At 35.3% G+C, this 21,613-nt stretch overlaps 1 protein-coding gene across 4 annotated transcripts; it reads left to right on the forward strand.

The window, feature by feature from the left end:
- Nucleotides 1-1,553: 1,553 nt before the first annotated feature.
- LOC125858627 (trans-resveratrol di-O-methyltransferase-like) lies at nucleotides 1,554-19,776 on the forward strand. Of its 4 annotated transcripts, none has more exons than XM_049538459.1 (3): nucleotides 1,554-1,605; nucleotides 18,476-19,277; nucleotides 19,382-19,760. In XM_049538459.1, exons 2-3 carry the CDS (start codon nucleotides 18,486-18,488, stop codon nucleotides 19,682-19,684), a joined length of 1,095 nt encoding a protein of 364 aa, XP_049394416.1. In that variant the 5' UTR covers nucleotides 1,554-1,605; nucleotides 18,476-18,485; the 3' UTR covers nucleotides 19,685-19,760. The 4 variants fall into 4 exon arrangements, with proteins under 4 accessions (XP_049394416.1, XP_049394419.1, XP_049394418.1 ...); XM_049538462.1 differs by having other exon boundaries at nucleotides 1,560-1,826; nucleotides 18,699-19,277; nucleotides 19,382-19,776; XM_049538461.1 differs by lacking the exons at nucleotides 18,476-19,277; nucleotides 19,382-19,760 and adding an exon at nucleotides 2,491-2,954 and having other exon boundaries at nucleotides 1,560-2,393.
- Nucleotides 19,777-21,613: the final 1,837 nt, after the last annotated feature.

Raw genomic sequence — 21,613 nt, forward strand, 5'->3', positions numbered from 1 at the left:
TTGTTTGGGCATGCGATATGAAATTTTTATGTTGTATATTTCCTCATAAACATAAGCATTTCATAAGTTGTAAAACTATTAAAGTAGCCCTAATTATTTATTCAATCTTGCCAAATAAACAAAACTTTATAAAATCGCATAATAAATTATTACAAAGTTATTTGTTCTCCACTTAAGTAACTGTTTCATCCAACTTTAATTCATCAAACTTTAATTCAATAAAAAAAATTGAACATAAATTGTAGTGTACTAGTCTTTAACATAATCCTCCCATATAGTACGGACAATTTCTTAGGTTGAACTTGCATTTCTCGATCATGTGACCGAGAAGACGAACCAACATTGTTACTTTGAGTTGTAATAAATATAAAACGGTAGAAGTAATAAATTAGGTGTTGGAGTAAATGAAGAGAACAAAATTATTACTCAACAATCAGTTGGTGTGAGTTAAAAGACTATATGTTGGTGAGAATAATAAATTTTATAAAGTAATGATGTGATTATAAATTTTATTTATTTATAACGTTTTTGGAATTCCATGTTTATATGTTACACTCTGATGCAAGAGATGACGTCATAGGTGCAGAAAACACAAAAGTCTCAAAGGAAAAAAAGTAATTATTTTTTGGTGGGGAACCAACATAACGTACAATTCTCAAATGTGCGCCAACCACTAAAGAAAAGTTCATGTTGGTAGGTTGTACGATGAAGCCTGGATTGGTCCTCTCGTTCTTCTTATCTTATAACTATACATAGACGTACGTTGATCATCATTATCAAAGAAATTACTCCCTCTATTCCATTTTATATGAGCTACTTTGACTTGGCACAAACTTTAAGAAAAATGGAAAAGGACTCTACAATGTTCCAAAAATACCCTTATTAATAAGTCTAAATTGTTAAATAAAAAAAATACTACATCTGACATTGAATAGAAAAGTTTAAATTTGGGGAAGAAGATGACTTGAAGGGGTAGAGGTGCTCTTTATTTTTTGGATAAAATGTACAATTGATGCACGTTTTTGGAATTCCATGTTTATATGTTACACTCTGATATATGTTGATAAGTTGTACGATGAAGCCTGGATTGGTCTTCTCGTTCTTCTTATAAATAATAATATATTAAAATTATTGAGATCAAGTAGGTCAAATTGGGCGGGTCAAGACCCAATCCATTTGAATTCAAAGTGAACTTGGACTGGTCAGGATCCAATCCAATTTCTATTTCAACCCATTTTAATATCTCCAACTTTAATTCAACCTACCAATTTGACACCCCTAAATTTTTTTCCCCCGAATAAGTGAAAAGTTTGTGTTATAGAATATGGTTTTCCTACTAATTTTCCAACAAACCAATTCACTGGAAAAGAACGAGATGATGTCAGAAAACACAAAAGTCTCAAAGGGAAAAATAATTTATGGTGGTGGACCACGTAACGTACAGTACTAGAATGCACCCTCAAATGCGCGCCAGCCAGTAAAGATAAGTTCATGTTGGTAGGCTGTACGATGAAGCAAGGACACAGGCTGGATTGGTCCTCCCGTTCTTCTTATAAATAATAAATATGTATATATAAATCCTTAGCATCTCAAAGAAATTAATAAGTATAACAAAAATGGCATTACCTAATAATGATATTGGAGACGAAACTAGACAAGTTCTGGCTGCTCAGGCACACATATGGAACCATATATTCAACTACATCAACTCCATGTCACTTAAATGTGCAATTCAACTTGAAATTCCAGATATCATCCATAGCCATGGCCGACCCATGAACCTCTCTGATTTAGTAGAGGCCCTCCCCATCAACAATAATAATAAGGCTAAAACTCATAATTGTGTTTACCGTCTCATGCGTATGCTAATTCATGCAGGCTTCTTTATTCAAGAAGAAGAGGGTTATTTACTTACTCCGTCTTCACGTCTTCTCCTTAAAGATGAACCTAATAATTTGAGCATGATCCCTTTTATTCAAATGATGCTTGATCCAATTATGATGGATCCGTGGCACTATCTCAGCCAATGGATCCAAAATGGCGGGACTTCTCCATTTGCCACTACTCATGGGAAGGACATCTTTGAATATGCCGAGAAGGAACCAAAATTTAACCGTCTATTTAATGAAGCTATGGCTGGTGATGCCCGTTTGGTCATGAGCGTGTTGATTCAAAATGGGAAGGGAGTTTTTGAAGGGTTGAAATCGTTGGTGGACGTTGCAGGAGGCACTGGAACCGTAGCTAAAGCTATTGCCGAAGCATTTCCACAAATAAATTGTACTGTCTTAGATTTGCCTCATGTAATTGAAGGGCTTGAAGGAAGCAAGAACCTGAGCTATGTCGGAGGAGACATGTTTAACTCCATTCCTTCGGCCGATGCAGTTGTACTAAAGGTACGTAACTTAAAATTCATATTATAATACTCCGTAAATGTACATGTACATGTACGTACTAATGGTTTACCTTTGATGAATCATATATTATAAGCAGTCAGTGCTACTTGACTGGGAGGACGAAGATTGTATAAAAATATTGAAGAAATGTAAAGAAGCAATTTTAAATAAGGAGAACGGAGGAAAGGTGATCATCATTGACATGATACCGATAGATCATAACGTAGAGAAAGAAGACGACGACAGTAAGACATATGAAACTCAACTTTTCTATGACATGCTTACGATGGTTGCTGTTTCTGGAAAACAAAAAAGGGAACAAGAATGGGCAAAACTCTTCTATGATGCTGGTTATAGTGACTACAAGATTATTCCTATCTTAGGATTAAGGTGTGTTATTGAGGTTTACCCTTAACTACACTCTTAATTGGACAAATTAAATAAAACATGCCCCTTCAGTGAGTGATCATGATGCATATTTTATTTGTCATTTAATTTCCATGTGTTAATAAAGGGCCCTTTTGTGTTATGTTTACGATCCTTACTCCTCACGTGATTATAACTAGGCATGTGCATTCGGTTTTTCGATTTGATTTTGTACTATTTGATTTGTAAAGTGATATATAATCAGACTAAGGTAGATATATCATATACTTAATCTACACTCTTAATTGGACAAATTAAATAAAACATGCCCCTTCAGTGAGTGATCATGATGCATATTTTATTTGTCATTTAATTTCCATGTGTTAATAAAGGGCCCTTTTGTGTTATGTTTACGATCCTTACTCCTCACGTGATTATAACTAGGCCTGTGCATTCGGTTTTTTGATTTGATTTTGTACTATTTGATTTGTAAAGTGATACATAATCAGACTAAGGTAGATATATCATATACTTTAGATGTTGATGACTTCACTACTTTAACTATAAAATGAAAAGGATAATCTTGAGTGTGAGTTTAATGAAACAAAAAAGATGAATTTATATAGATAAAAATAGAGGAATACCAAAAGACATCTTAAAGTTTTAAATTAAATATTTGAAGGTTATGAATATTAAGCATGTCAATTGAATAGGTAATTAGATATAAGTTATGAAGACAAATATTTAAAACAAATAAAGAAGAAAAATAAAACATATGTAGATAAGAAAAAGAAGTGCAAATAATATTTACCGTGGAATTTCAAAGGGACAAAATAGATAAAGAGAACAACTTTAAAAATATTAAATATATGCAATGAACCTCCACTAAAATTTATCTGGAAGAGCAAACAATCCTCCTTTGAGCGCATGATACTTCATTTACTCAATGTAGTAATTGATTATCACTAATATTTAAATATGTAATTAATTAAAAATTAATAATATTTTAATTTCTCATTAAAATCTGGAAGAACAAACAATCCTCCTTTGAGCACATGAGCACTCCATTTACTCAATGTAGTAATTGATTATCACTAATATTTAAACATATAATTAACTAAATATTTATAATATTTTAATTTAGTGTAGGGGTAAAATGACATTTCATCTTTCAACTTTTTTTTGTAATTCCACTTTATATATATATATATATATATATATATATATATATAGTCCACAAAATTTGCTAGCAGCATTGCTCATTACGTCGTTCTCAATGATTGCTCCATTAGCGCAACATTGCTCATTTCACCGTTCCCAATGATTGCTTCATTCCTTTGAAGAAAGAAAATTCCGAAATAGAACTGAAGTAAACCTCAACAAAAATAGCAAAATCAACAATAGAGAGTCGTGGAACAAAAATTCCACACAAAATATGACTGAAATACACACGATTAACTTGATAAGAACTATATGGAGAGAAAAAAAAAAGAAGGAAAAACTATCTATCTAGACATACTTCACTATCATATTTTACCTCTAGTTTTAAAAAATTACATATAATACCATTTTTAAATAATTATACCATATATTTTGAAAAATATATTGAATAATTATCTTAAAATTAAATCTCCTCTATTAATGAGACATTAACAATTCAAATCACTTTCTCTCACATCACACCCGTCATTTCTCTCCCAATCCCACTACCCAGTAGAAAGGCCAACAAGACCACAAGCAAAACCCAAGGAAAGGGGAGCATATCAAGAAAAAGATAGTAGAACTTGATTTTGGGGTTAATCTCTATGCAAATAAGATGAAGGAGTAGAGACTTGAATCGCGTTCTGCTCTTTAGTTTCCAACAAAATAACAAACACCAAGTTTCCAACTATGATGGAAGAGAGTTGAATTGGCTTCTCTTTAGAACTAGATGCATTTTTATTTTTGTATTTATTTTTCATATGGAGGGACAATGTTGTTCTATTTTATCCTCCATTATATTTGTTTTCTGTAGTACATATCTTTACTAATTTCGTCAAGCTACAACTACAGCCTACAAGATTAAAAAAAATCATCGCAATATTATAATTAATCTATAGATATCCAAAACTACAATCATATCAACCGATACATAATTTGTTCGGTTTCAAGATAATATAATTGACTTCATTTTCAACTCTAGCTTTAGCGCACCCATTGACGCCACCATGACCTCACATCCCCCATACATGAGAAGACTAAGGTGGCTGCAACATTGAAGAAGCCAAAGAAGGGAGTCGTTTCATCACTTCTAAAAGAAGATAATTTTTTGGTTGATATTAGATACATAGAAAAACAGTTCAGATACACAGATCGAATACATGATCTAATCATTAAGTTCATATCAGATACATACAAAAAAACATTATATCAAATTAATAGAAGAATATTCCAAATACACGGAATGAATATATTAGATCTTATTATTACGTATATATCAGATACATAGAAGACACATCAGATATATAAAAGAATAATTCAGATACACCGAATAAGCAGATCAGATACACACAAAAAATCTACTTTTTTTAGGGGTTGCAAATATTCCAAAGTTGTTATACGTGTGATTTCCTCCTTAATTTATGTCTTTCAATTACATTCCTTATTTAGATACTCTTAACTATATGTATCTGATTAACATGTGTCCGAGATACATGTATATGTATCCAGATGCGAGTTATGGTAGGATTGGTAATATTGCAAACTCATGGGAAGGAAGGTAATTAGCTCCTAAACTAGTGGTATTTGTGTTGTTTACCCCCTAAAAATCATTGAGATCAAGTGAGTCAGATTGGGCGGGTCAAGACCTAACCTGTTTTTAAGCCCATTGAGCCCAAAATAAACTTGGGCAGGTCAGGACCCAACCCAATTTCTATTTTAACCCATTTTAATATCTTTAATTTCAACTCAACTCCCATTTGACACTCCTAAATTTTTTCCCATAATGAATAAGTAAAAAAAATTTAGGCTTAAGTCATCTGCGGCCCCTTAAAGTTGTCTGCATAATTCACTTAGACACCTCAATTAGGATTAGTCCTATTGAACACTTTTAAATAGCCAAAACCTGTTCCTATTAGACCTTTTTAAAAAATCAGTAAAAAAAGTAAAGTGTGTGTGATACACTTGCTATGATATGGCAAAAATGACTAATTAAAAGATGACATGTGTCACTTGACCCTAAAACTATAAAAAAAAAATTAATGTTAAAAAGAATGAAAATTATTTCAAATAAATTTTATATCTATTTTTTAATTAAAACATAAATGAAATGACAACACATTTTACTCAACCCCACCCTACCCAACCCCCTTTCTTCTTCATCTTCTTCTCAACAATTCTTTTTCTCAAACCACATAAACCAACTTCACTGCAAATTACTTGCAGATTCAATTTTTTTTTAAAATTATTTTTTATTCCTAATACGTGAGAGAGAAAGATATTCAAAGAGTATAATACAATAGTGATGAAGAAGTTTGTCAATAGTTACTCATCCAAAAATCGATTGCAATGAAAAATTGAGAGGACCCAAATTAATTTTATCGAAAAATATTTTTCATTCCCAATACGTGATAGAGAAAGATATTCAAAAAGTTGGTATAAGAGTGATGATGAAAGGAAGTTTGCCAATGGTTAATCATCTTGAAATCGATTGCAAAGAGAAATCAAGAGGACCTAAATTAATTTTATCGAATTATTTGATATTATTTTTGATAAATTTAGCGGGTTTACAATTTTATTTGAATGGTGATATTTATTTGAACGTGACCAGAAATGGAGATGGAACGTACTTGACTTACTTATTTCATCCCAACATTCAAAAATCTGCTTTCGTTATTTTTCTTTCAAATTCAGTTACTTGATTCCTTTTTTATTTTTTTTTTATGAATATTGAAAAGAAATTATCACGCTCCGAGCCTACACCCTGGGCGGGACTGACACTCAAAAACCATTGTTGGCCCCAAGCGAACCCTTCGCCTGGCTTACTTAACTCAGCGGAAGACAATATTTATATCTATAATGATCAATGAACTTAACTGAACTGAATAATGAAATAACTGAGAATGTTTAAAGGTTAAACATTCAACTTGGCCAAATGTGGCAACCCAAGTCTTGACAATAAGAAATGATAATGAAAAGACTCAAAGGACTAACATTTGACTATCTATGAAGCCTCTAATAACAACTGAGATGGATGTTGGGACAAACCCCACAACATCATAATAAACTAAACTAAAAAGCAATGAAATGGATACTCCGGAAAGCAAGGAGGCTAACCAATGGACTATGAACTGCTCATTGGATCAACGATGCGTCGGAATACCGATCCTAGTTACATGTGTCTGCATCATAAGACGATGCAGGCCAACTGGCATCATACATTGAATGTATAAGTATGCGAGTTGGAATGCTAAAACAACATAGGATTGAAAAGGAATCTGAAAAAAAACACTTACCTTTACTCTTCTCAAGTCATGAATACTTAACTAAACTCATTTCAATATAATGCAGTTTAAAACAAGTGCAATATAAAGAAAAGTTGTTTAAAAACATGATGTCAACTCTGTGTGTATGCAAAGATATATATAATTCTGAGATGTATGTAAAAATACAATAAACTGATGTATATAAAAATACAATAACTTTTGTGGGAGTTTCTCTAACCGACAACCATCACATAAGAGCTATAGTGATGATACATCGATCTACCTCACGCTGTCAGCGCATCCTATACCCGGCCAAAGGTATAGGACCTAAACTACTAAGTGGATCAACTAGTCTATTGTAAAAATGGTTCATCTAAAAAGTATGACCCTTTTCTACCCATGGTGGCTAAATGGTTTATGCAGGCTGTGTGTTATTTGAACTCTCCCCCATATCGGTGCTCAATACTACCCCCAAAAATATACTAGCTCTTTATATTTTAAAAATATATTCTTCTGTGATTTGAGATTAGTGCTCAAAAACTTAGCTCAAATGCTACCTTGGAAATCTCAGTTTCCCCTTCTTGCTTCATTTAGAAAGCTATTACTCTTTTCTGAAAACTAGCCCGAAGGCTCTTTGGAAATCTCAGTTTCCGTTCTTATTAAAATGTGAAAAAACATTTTTGAATCCCTTTGGTAATTCATAGTCCCCATATACTTCTTTGAAGAGAAGATCTTCAACTTTACTTCTTTACTGAACTCAAAACTTAAGTCTTAAAACAAAGTTAAAATATTTGTGAAAGACTTTTGGAAAACTTTAAGAACTGATCTGAACTTGACTCTTGACTTCTCTTGACTTTGACCTTAACTGCTCTTGACTTGACTCTTAACTGATCCTTGAATTGAATTATGGATTCAAGGATTATGATTTGTGATTGGAAAGATCTTATGATGTTTAGGAATGCTTCTAGATAGTTTAACATGAGAAAAGATCGAAAATCAATATTCGAAGGTGGGTCCGCGACGCGGAGGCATAATTTAATTTTGGTTCTAAAAACGTCTTTTGAGGAAGAACGCCTCGTGTCAGCTCTGCGACGCGAAGCTGAAATTTCAATTTTGGGATCAGGTCGCGCGACGCGCTCCCATGTTCAGATTTCGCCCGTCGAAATTTCTTCTTCGTTTTTCTTCCCCAATCCACCCAAACTCGATTTTTTTCCTTAATCACTTTTAGATACAGATACCCAGCAATGTACCTAAATATCTAACTCGAATCGACCCTACAATGTGACATAACGAACTTAGGAACTTCCCAACTTAATCAAATTCAAGAACAATATATGAATTCAAGAATAGGTATCAAGATCATCAATATTCAAATGTTTTTAGGACGAATCCAAACTGAAATAAATATGCTTGGCATGTGGGAGAACGATCCCAACGTTATGAGAGCCTCACATAGAAGCAAATCCTTGGTGAAACACTAACTTCCTTGATTGATCTTGATGAATTTTCCCTTTTCTCCTTCTTCTTTTCTCTTCTCCTTTCTCCTTAGCCCTAGCGTGAAATCCCAAGTTCTAAAACTGACTAAGTTCTGAATTGACCCATATTAAACTCTTAAAATTGGATTAAAATAATATGGCAATGAAAAGACTAAAATACCCCTTATATTTCCGGATTGGACATTTCCTTAATCCAACAACCCAACTTTCAAAGGGTATAACTTGGTCATACAAACTCGGAATCGCACAAACTTGGTGGCGTTGGAAAGATCATTCCAAGAGCTTCCCAACAATATATGGAATTACACCTAACTGATCTTGAGTTAGTAGTTATGGCCGTGTGAAGTTGACCAAAAACTCAACTTTAACTTACAATTTTTCTAGATTTCCTTATACTTTCCAAAAATAATTATTTCCAGATTTTAAACTTCTTTCTAGTTCTTTCTAGTTGCGAGATGTTACAATATCTCCCCCTTGGAAACATTCGTCCTCGAATGAGATTTACTCTTACTAAGCTAAGGGTGGTAACATCAAGTTCAAACATCCCAAAAGCAATTTCATACACATAACAAGCTCACTTATACTTTAGATAGTACTAAGAAGAAAATTAGTACCTTGGTATGCCTTTTCTCCGGTATCAAAGAGATGTGGATATCTCTTCTTCATATCCTCTTCAGCTTCCCAAGTAGCTTCTTCAACAAATTGGTTCATCCAAAGGACTTTGACTGATACAACTTCCTTTATTCTCAACTTGCGAACTTGGCGATCTAGAATCTGTACCGAAATCTCCTTATAAGATAAGCTATCATTGATCTCAATATTTTCAGTTGATATNTGTGGATATCTCTTCTTCATATCCTCTTCAGCTTCCCAAGTAGCTTCTTCAACAAATTGGTTCATCCAAAGGACTTTGACTGATGCAACTTTCTTTATTCTCAACTTGCGAACTTGGCGATCTAGAATTTGTACCGAAATCTCCTTATAAGATAAGCTATCCTTGATCTCAATATTTTCAGTTGATATGATCAATGAAGGATCGCCCATGCATTTCTTCAACATGGAGATGTGAAACACAGGATGAACCGCTACAAATTTCTGTGGTAACTCTAACTCATAAACTGCATTGCCAATTCTCTTGGCTATTCTATAAGGTCCAATATATCGGGGACTAAGCATCCCCTTCTTACCAAACCTCATAACACCCTTCATGGGTGAAACTTTTAAATATACCCAATCGTCTACCTCGAACTCTAACGCCTTTCTCCTAACATCAGTGTAGGATTTCTGATGACACTGTGCTGTTTTCAATCTCTCGTGAATTACTTTCACCTTTTCCATAGCTTGGTGAACTAAATCTGGTCCTATCAACCCTGCTTCACTAACTTCAAACCATCTAATATGAGATATGCATCTTCTCTCATAAAGAGCTTCATAATGAGCCATTTGAATGCTAGAGTGATAACTGTTGTTGTACGCAAACTCAATGAGATGTAGGTGATCATCCCAACTCCATTTGAAATCAATCACACAAGCCCTCAACATATCTTTCAATATCTGAATAGTGTGCTTTGCTTGCCCGTCAGTCTGAGGATGAAAGGCAGTACTTAATTCACCTTTGAACCTAAACCTTTCTGAAAATATTTCCAGAATTGTGCAGTAAATTGTGCACCTCTATCTGAAATAATGGAGACTGGAACTCCATGAAGTCTTACCACATCCTGAATATATAACTTGGCATAATCTTCTGTTGTATGGGTAGTCTTTGCGGAGAGAAAATGGGCTGGTTTTGTCATTCTGTCGACAATCACCCAAATAGAATCATACTGTCTGCGAGACCTTGGCAAGCCTGTGATGAAATCCATATTAATCATCTCCCACTTCCATTCTGGAAGTTATATATTCTGCGCTAAACCATCGGTCATTTGACTTGTTGGCAATTTGGACATTTAGCAACAAATTCTGCAATGCTCTTCTTCATACTATTCCACCAATACACTTCTTTCAAATCACGATACATCTTGGTGGAACCCTGATTAATGGAATATCTGGAGCTATGAGCTTCCTCCATAATCCTCTCTTAAAATCCATCCACCATTGGTACACACAACCTACTTTGATATCTTAATACACCATTTCCCCCTTGTTCAAAAGCTAATACTCTTTGCTTATGAACATTTGCCTTCAATTATACTTGGTCTTGCTTGCCTTTTACCTCTGACACTAATGATGACTCAGCCCCATTCGTCACAACTATTCCTCCTTCTATGGAATCCATAAGTCTGACTCTCAGGCGTGCCAGTCTGTGCACATCTTTTGCTAACTCTCTCTTTCCTTCTTCAACATGGGCGGTGCTATCCATAGACAACCTACTTAAGGAATCATCAACAACATTAGCCTTACATGGGTGGTAAAGAATACTCATGTCATAGTCCTTGAGTAACTCTAGCCATTTTCTCTGTCTGAGATTAAGCTCTTTCTGAGTGAACATATATTGGAGGCTCTTGTGATCGGTGAACACATCCACATGAACATCATACAAATAATGGTGCCATATTTTCAAAGTGAAAACTACAACAACCAACTCTAGATCATGGGTTAGGTAGTTCTTCTCATGAACTTTCAACTATCTGAGGCATAAGCTATAACTTTGCAATTTTGCATTAAGACAAAACCCAAACCAACTCTAGATGCATCACAATACACCACAAAACCATGTGTGCCTTCTGGTAAGGTCAAAACTGGGGCAATAATCAACTTTTTCTTCAATTCCTGAAACCTTTTCTCACAAGCTTCAGACCATTGAAACTTCACTGTTTTCTGAGTCAACTTCGTCAAAGGAGACAAGATAGATGAGGACTCTTCTACGAACCTTCTATAATATCCAGCCAAACCTAAGAAACTCCTAATAGCAGTTGGAGATATGGGTCTAGGCCAATTCTGCACTGCCTCAAATTTTTTAGTATAAACTCTAATTCCCTCTCCAGACACAATATGACCTAAGAATGCCACAGACTCAAGCCAAAATTCACACTTAGAGAATTTAGCATATAACTCTTATCTTTCAAAGTCTAAAGAACTATTCTGAGATGACTAGCATGATCTTCTTCATTCCTTGAATAGATTAGTAAGTCATCAATGAAGACGATAACAAACATATCTAAATAAGGTTTGAAGACTCTATTCATAAGATCTATGAACGTTGCTGGTGCATTAGTCAAACAAAAGGACATGACTAGAAATTCATAATGACCATAACGGGTCTTGAATACTGTCTTTAGAATATAACATTCCCTAACTTTCAACTAATGGCAGCCAGATCTGAGATCAATTTTCGAGAAACAGGAAGCAGCCTGAAGCTGATAAAAAAGATCATTGATTCTCGGAAGAGGATACTTATTCTTGATGGTAACTTTGTTCAATTGGTGGTAATCTATACACATCCTAAGGAAACCATCTTTCTTTATCACAAACAAGACCGGAGCGCCCCAAGGTGAGACATTTGGTCGAATGAAGCCCTTATCTAATAGATCTTTTAACTGCTCTTTCAACTCTGTTGGTGCCATTTTATATAGCGGAATAGAGATAGGATGAGTATTTGGAATGATGTTTATACCGAAGTCTGTTTCTCTCTCAGGAGGGACTCAGTGTAAGTCATCAGGAAAGACTTTTGGAAACTCTTTTACTATAGAAACTGACTGAATGGGAGGTACCTCAACACTTGAGTCATTAACTCGGACTAAGTGATAGATACAACCCTTTGAAACTAGCATTCTCGCCTTAGGTACGAAATGAAACGACCCTTAGGCACTGTTGAACTACTACTCCACTCTATGACTAGCTCATTAGGAATCTGAAACTTGACAACTCGAGTTCTACAATCTATTGATGCATAACGGGCATGAAACCAATCCATACCTAGAATGACATCTAACTCAACTAAATCAGTCGTGGTGCTCTTGTGATTGATGAAAATGACACAATCACGATAAACTCGCTCCGCTAGAATAGACTCCTCAACAGGTATAGAAACACAGAAGGGTTCACATAGTTTCTGAGGAATAACATCAAACTTATTTGCAACATAAGGGATTACAAAAGATAAACTTGCTCCTAGGTCTAGCAAAGCATAAACATCAAAAGTAAAGACTTTGATCATGCCAGTGACAACATCTGGAGAGTTTTCTTGCCCTTGGCGACTCGTGATCGCATAGATGCGGTTTGCTTCACCGCCAATACCAGAAGTAGCTCCTCTAGGTGCAGCCCTATCTGGTGGAGCAACTGATGAAGATTGGGCTCTATTTCCTTATTTTCTACTACCTGGCTTATTCTCAAAACACTCTTTCATGAAATGTCCCTCTTGCCTACACTTGAAACAACCTGTCTGGCCATCACGATACTTACCTGAGTAGTTTCTACCACACCTACCATATACAGGATCTCAACTACCTCGTTGTGCCATACTACCTTGAGACTGTGGTGGTTTAGCTTTGAAGTTTTGCGAATTCTAGCCATTATACTCACCTTTGTTCTTAGGTGCAGGTGCACTAGCAAATGATGGTGTAGACCCCTTTTGCTTCTGAAAGGACAGACGATTCACACTACCCTTTTGCTGCTTAGACTCATTTCCTGTCTTCGATATCTTATTTCTGAACTCTTCCATGTCTCTCAACTTCTCTTCCTCAACCTGCTGCACACAAACCATCAACCTTGATATGTCCATATGTCCCCAATAAGCATTACTGCCCGACCCTCTTTGCTTGATAGACGGCCCAACCCAGCAACGAACAAGCTCATTCTACTTCTCATGTCTGTGACCATCTCCGGAGCATAACGGGATAGTTGGGTGAACTTCAACCCATACTCATGCACACTTAGAGAATCCTGCTTAAGTGTGAGGAACTCACGTACCGTGGCCTCTTTCAGTTCCCGGGGAAAGAAACTCCCCAAGAAAGCTTCCTCAAAACAAGCCCAACTCACAGGTGGTGCATCCTCAGCTCTACCCCCTTTCCACTAATCAAACCAGGTCCTAGCAACATTCTTCATCTGGTATGCAACTAGCTCAACCCTCTAAGTATCAGCAACATGCATCACGTCGAATACCTTTTTCAGTTCCTCAATAAAATTCTATGGATCCTCAGTAATGCTTGAACCAGTGAAACTTGGAGGATTCATCCTCAAGAACTCACGAATCATTGAAGTGTCAGCCTCTTCTTGTCGAGCTCTTTTTTGCTGCCCGACCTAGATAGTTACAGTTTTGCTCAACATCCAAATAGCCTTACGGAACTCTGCATTAGTGACTTCTCCTTAAGGTTGCACTTCAGGTGCATTGGGTAACTCTTGTTCCTCAATATTGCGTCTCGCAGGACGACCCCTGACAACTCTTCATGGAGGCATGATTATCTGAAACACGCGCAAGCATGAATTAGAAGGAAATTTTATAGAGGTTAACTCTATCGCACGAAATGAATGTGAAATAAGTGAGATAGTTCCTAAATGTTGCAGCCTCCTAATTATAGATGTGGTGCGCTTCACACCGATAACTAGGGCGTTACAGACATAACTTGATAGACTCCCTAGGACTCTTAAACTCTGTGCCCTGATACAAAGTTTGTCACACCCCGAACCTACACCCTGGGTGGGGCTGGCACTCGAAGACCATTACTGGCCCCAAGCGAACCCTTGGCCTGGCTTACTTAACTCAGCGGAAGACAATATTCATAACTGTAATGANTCCCTAGGACTCTTAAACTCTGTGCTCTAATACAAAGTTTGTCACACCCCGAACCTACACCCTGAGTAGGGCTGGCACTCGAAGACCATTACTGGCCCCAAGCGAACCCTTGGCCTGACTTACTTAACTCAGCGGAAGACAATATTCATAACTGTAATGATCAAAGAACTTAACTGAACTGAATAATAAAATAACTGAGAATGTTTTAAAAATTAAACATTCAACTTGGCTAAAAGTGGCAACCCAAGTCTTAACAATAAGAAATGATAATGAAAAGACTCAAAGGACTAACATCTGACTGTCTATGAAGCCTCTAAAAAAACTGAGATGGATGTTGGGACAAACCCCACAACATCCTAATGAACTAAAATAGAAAGCAAATAAAGAAGTCCTCCGGAATGCAAGGAGGCTCACTAATAGTGAATGCTTAATCTGGATCAACGAGGCGCCGGATGCTGATCCTGGCTACCTGCGTCAGCATCATAATACGATGCAGGCCAACTGGCATCAATATACTGAATGTACGAGTATGCGAGTTGGAATGCTAACAAACATAAGCTCGAAAGAGATTATGAAATAAACACTTACCTTTGCTCTTCTCAACTCATGAATACTTAACTGAACTCATTTCAATATAAAACAGTTTAAACCAAGTGCAATATAAAGAAAAGTTGCTTAAAAACATGATGTCAACTCTGTGTATATACAAGGATACACATAACTCTGAAATGTATGTAAAAATACAATAAACTGATATATATAAAAATACAATAAGTTCTGTGGGAGATTCTCTAACCGACAACCACCACTATGAGCCTAAGTGATGGTACACCGTTTTACCTCACATTGCCAAGGACCGTCCAATACCTTGTCATCGGTATAGAACCTGAACTACTAAGTGGATCCACTAGTCTATGCTAAAAAGCACTAAGGAACCATCTAAAAAGTATGATCATTTTTCTGCGCATGATGGCTACATGGTTTATGGGGGCTTGAGTTAATATGAACTCGCGTCCCCATATCGGTGCTCAATACTACTCCCAAAAATATACTTAGCTCATATGTTTTAAAAATAACTTCTTCTCTGGTTTGAGATAATTGCTCAAACTTAGCTTAAAAGCTCTCTTGGAATCAATGTTCCCTTTTTCTGTTCAAAACTCTTTTGGAAATCTCAGTTTTCTCTCATCTTAAATGTGAAAACATTTACTCTAGAGAATACTTAGTTCTCATATATCATTTGAAAGAAAATGAACTTTGCTCTTACTCTTTACTCAACTTCAAAACTTAAGTTTTAAAACAAAGTTAAAACGTTGACTTCTCTTGACTTTGATCTTAATTGCTCTTGACTCGACTCTTAACTGATCCTTGAATTGAATTATGGATTCAAGGATTATGATTGGTGTTTGGAAAGATCTCATGTTGTTTAGGAATGATTTTAAATAGCTAAACATGAGCAAACACCAAAATCAAGATTTGAAGGTGGGTCCGCGACGCGGAGGCATAATTAAATTTTTGGTTCCGAAAATGTCTTTTTGAGGCAGAACACCTCGTGTCAGCTCCACGACACGAAGCAAAATTTTCAAAACTGGGGGCTAGGCGCGCGATACGCCACTGATGCCAAATTTTGCCCGACGAAATTTCTTCTTCGTTTTCCAACCCCAATTCACCCAAACTCGGTTCTTTTTCTCAAATCTCTTTTAGATACAAATACCTAGCAAATGTACCTAAGAACCTAACTCGAAACAACTCTATAATATGACGTAACGATCTCAGAAACTTCTCAATTCATCCCAATTCAAGAACAACAATCAAATTCAAGAATAAGTAACAAGATCATCAATACTCAAACTCTTTTAGGACGAATTCTACTTAACGAAACATGTTTGGCGCGTGGGTGAATGAACCCAATGCTATGAAAGACTCACATACCTTGTAGGGTCAATTCCTTGGCGAATCCGCAACCAAAATCGATCGTTCTTGGCGAATCTTGTTTTTCCTCTTCTCTTTTCACTTGCGTTCTTTCTCCAAAAGCCCTAACTCTATTTCTCAAAAGTGTAAACTGAACGAACTCAGTTTTGACCCCAATTATTTTATTAAAAATGGATTTAATTAATTAGGTAAGGAAAAGACCAAACTACCCTTCAAAAATCCGGATTGGGCATTTCCTTATTCGAACAGCCCAACTTCAAAAGGTCATAACTCACTCATACAAACTCGGAATTGAGCAAACTTAGAAGCATTGGAAAGATCATTCCAAGAGATTTCCAACCATGTCTGGAACTACACCTAATTCAACCTGAGTTAGGAGTTATGGTCGTTTGAAGTTGACCAAAAACTCACTTTAATTTATTTAAATTTTTCCAGATTTCCTTATACTTTCCAAAAATAACTATTTCCAGATTTTAAACTTCCTTCTAGTTCTTTATAGTTGCGAGATGTTACAGAAGGGGTAGGGGTGCTATTTCTTTTTTGGATAAAATGTACAATTGATGCACGTTTTTGGAATTCCATGTTTATATGTTACACTCTGATGCAAGAGATGACATAGGTGCAGAAAACACAAAAGTCTCAAAGGAAAAAAAGTAATTATTTTTTGGTGGGGAACCAATGTAACGTACAATTCTCAAATGTGCACCAACCACTAAAGATAAGTTCATGTTGGTAGGTTGTACGATGAAGCCTGGATTGGTCCTCTCGTTCTTCTTATCTTATAACTATACATAGACGTACGTTGATCATCATTATCAAAGAAATTACTCCCTCCGTTCCATTTTGTATGAGGTACTTTGACTTGGTACAAACTTTAAGAAAAATGAAAAAAGACTCTACAATGTTCCGAAAATAACCTTATTAAAAAGTCTAAATTGTTAAATAAAAAAAAATACTACATCTAACATTGAATAGAAAAGTTTAAATTTGGGGAAGAAGATGACTTGAAGGGGTAGGGGTGCTCTTTCTTTTTTGGATAAAATGTACAATTGATGCACATTTTTGGAATTCCATGTTTATATGTTACACTCTGATGGAGGAGATGACGTCATAGGTACACAAAAGTCTCAAAGGAAAAAAAAAGTAATTATTTTTTGGTGGGGGACCAACGTAAGGTACAATTCTCAAATGTGCGCCAACTTCTAAAGATATTCATGTTGATAAGTTGTACGATGAAGCCTGGATTGGTCCTCTCGTTCTTCTTATAAATAATAATATATTAAAATTATTGAGATCAACCTTGCATTTGAACCTGGTGCATCTCTGTTTGCACCTTTAACTCCTAGTAAGCTCAAGCAAGCTGACTGTGATGCAAGTTGAGTTCCACCACCCACTGTACCAACCTGAAATTCATACATACATAACAGTATAAGACAGGACAAATTAGGCATAAAAAAAGATGTGTATAAAACATGTGCAAGTTTGTCTCTTCCTTCGCATGTCACTTAAATGATGGACTGAGGACATTATTAATATTTCTGGCATGACCTAACCTGCCTACTACACACCCCACTTGAATGACAGGGTCTCACTCATTAAATGTGAAGGATGCTACATGTCAATATTTCATCTGGACTTATTCTACTACTATTAAAATAGAGATCTCATGAAATTAAAGCCTGCATGCTCTTCGTTAAAACCTAGCACCCTCTCTTCAATAGTAGTATAGTACTAGTCATCGTTTCATATTAGTTGTTCACTTTCACCTCTAGACGTCTATTAAGAAATATGTATATATGATAGTGAAGTATGTCTAGATAGATATTTTTTCCTAAAAAAATTTCCATCATGAATAAGTGAAAAATTTATGTCATAGAATATGATTTTCCTACTAATTTTGGTGGGGGACCAGAGTAACGTACAATACTAGAATGCATTCTAAAATGTGCACCAAGCACTAAAGATAAGTTCATGTTGATAGGCTGTACGATGAAGGCTGGATTGATCCTCTCGTTCTTCTTATCTTATAACTATTCATAGACGTTGATCATCATTATAAAAAACCCTAAGCATCTCAAAGAAATTAGTAGTAATAAGTATCACAAAAATGGCATTGCCTAATAATGATATTGGAGACGAAACTAGACAAGTTCTGGCTGCTCAGGCACACATATGGAACCATATTTTCAACTACATCAACTCCATGTCACTAAAATGTGCAATTCAACTTGAAATTCCAGATATCATCCATAGCCATGGTCGACCCATGAACCTCTCCGATTTAGTAGAGGCCCTCCCCATCGACAATAATCATGATAAGGCTAAAACTCATGATTGTGTTTACCGTCTTATGCGTATTCTAGTTCATGCTGGCTTCTTTATTCAAGAAGCTGAAGAGGGCTATTTACTTACTCCGACCTCACGTCTCCTCCTCAAAGATGAGCCTATGAGCATGATCCCTTTTTTGAAATTCGAACTAGATCCAAATTTGATGGATCCATGGCATTCACTCAGCAAATGGTTCAACAACGTCGGTGACGACTCTAATACTACTCCATATGCAACCGCTCATGGCATGCCATTTTTCAAATATGCAGAGAATGAACCAAGACTCAACCATTTATTTAACGAAGCCATGGCTAGTGATACCCGTTTGGTCATGACCGTGTTGATTCAAAATGGTAAGGGATTAATTTTTGAAGGGTTGAAATCGTTGGTGGACGTTGGAGGGGGCACTGGAACCATAGCTAAAGCTATTGCGGATACATTTCCACAAATAAATTGCACTGTCTTTGAACTCCCTCATGTAATTGAAGGGCTAGAAGGAAGCAAGAACCTAAGCTTTGTGGGAGGAGACATGTTTAACTCCATTCCTTCTGCCAACGCAATTTTACTTAAGGTATAATAGCTTTGTAATACACACCCCCCTCCCCTTTTTGTCAATTTGATGTATAACTATACTACATGTATTAATTGTTTATGTTTGATTTATGTGGAAAATAGTGGATATTACATGATTGGAGCGACGGAGATTGTATAAAAATATTGAAGAAATGTAAAGAAGCAATTCCAAGTAAGGAGAATGGAGGAAAGCTAATCCTAATTGAAATAGTGATGGATCAAAACAAAGACGACGATAAGTCATATGAAACTCAACTCTTAATTGATATGCTGATGATGGTGATTCTAAGTGGAAAAGAAAGAAGCCAACAAGAATGGGCAAAACTCTTCTATGATGCTGGTTATAGTGACTACAAGATTATTCCTATCTTAGGATTAAGGTGTGTTATTGAGGTTTACCCTTGATCTACACTCTTAATTCGACCAATTAAATAAAACATGCCCCTGCATTGAGTGATCATGATGCATATTTTATTTGCCATTTCCATGTGTTAATAAAGGACCCTTTTGTGTTATGTATCCGATCCTTACTCCTCAAGTGATTACAAATAGGGGTTCATTCGGTTTTTCGGTTTGATTTTATATTATTTAGTTTGGATTTTTTGGATTTTGGTTTTAAAGAAGTGTAATTCAATTCGAACCAAAATAAATTTGGTTCAATTTGATTTTTTCAGTTTGATTATTCGATTATACAATAATTAGAACTGTAATCAAAGTTATATTTGCAATTTGAATATATATATACACACACACTAGTTTCTGCACACGTGTGTTGTACGTCTGTCCCTTGTAATATTTAAAACATAAAACACAATATATACTTAATAGTATATCAATTATAGATGTCCAAACATAAAATATAAACTAAATCATAATGAAAGACAATAACATACTCTCTCTCTTTATATATATATAATTCATTTTTTTTATTCTTCGAATTTGAAATCAAACCCAAAAAACAAACAAAGTAAATTATTAAATCCAAAACCAAACCAAAATACCAAATAACCAATCCAAATTAAAATTTGGTTTGGTTTTTCGGTATAATCCAAATAGTGCACACCCCTAATTACAACTACTTTTTTGAGACAAAGGAGTTAACATTTCCACGAGCAAATATACCTCTGGTTTATTTCTGTTGGGAAAATAATAATTTCACCCAGGACAATATCCACGCTAAATAGCAATAAAACGAGAGTAACAACGACATTAAATATTATAACGGGATAAATATGATACGCGGATGATTTGGTTTATTATAATACTGATAACAATTTGATAATGTCAAAAGACGACAACTCTTTTATAAGAACAACACTCTTTTATTTTTACAACTTCATGCACTACAATATTATTTTTATGCTCCCTCCGTCCCATTTTATATGTCACCTTTTTACTTTGCACTTGCATTAAGAAATGATGTAACTTTACATTTCCACCCTTATTTAATGTTTTCTTAAGTCAACTTTATTAATAAATGACAAGATTAATTAACTATTCTATCAAGGGTATAATAGGCAAAATATGGTAATTTATGCATAAATTTTTATAAAAATACAAGTATTGTGGTCCAGCTATTTATAGAAAGGGATGACATATAAAATGGGAGGCAGGGAGTACTAATTTTCTCACAAACAAAGAAATAGATTATTAATTACTCTCACTGCTTTCTATTGCTTTTTCTATTTGGTGTGTTTTTGAATGCTCAATTGCTACTCTATTTATAAAATAACTTAACCTCTTATTTATAAATGTGGCAACAATTTCCACAGAATTTGGCTTTTGACTGCCAACATTCACAAAGTGTGGCTGTTAATTTCCACATGGCTGCCAAACTTTGATCCTACAATTTCTTGGTAACACTGGACTTTTAAATGCTACACCATACATGTAAGGAGCATTTCTTAGGTAGCTGTTCAGTCTGCAGCTCATTGATCAACAAGTTCAATATTGGGAGATTTTCCATCTTTCAGCATAAAACTCAACAATTTACTTTGACATGCATGCTTATGAGGAACTGATCAGTTCTTCCCTTAACATGAAAGACATGAAGGGTGTGTTTGGTATGAAGGAAATAGTTTTCCATGGAAAATGTTTTCCTAGAAAATGTTTTCTTGGAAAACAAGTTGATTTTTGACTTATTTTCTCATGTTTGGTTGGTGAGTAGAAAATATTTTCCGAAAAAGATTGTGTTTGATTTATGAATGAAAAATGTTTTTGAAAAGTTTCTTTTATTTTTACTAGAGTAAAAAATAATTGTTGAAATTGAAAATATTTTTTAAAAACAAACTTAATTTTTTTTGGGGGTTGGGGCTGGTAGGGGGTGGGTGGGGG

Source organism: Solanum stenotomum, chromosome 3 (genome assembly GCF_019186545.1).
Source record: "Solanum stenotomum isolate F172 chromosome 3, ASM1918654v1, whole genome shotgun sequence".
Lineage (NCBI taxonomy): Eukaryota > Viridiplantae > Streptophyta > Magnoliopsida > Solanales > Solanaceae > Solanum > Solanum stenotomum.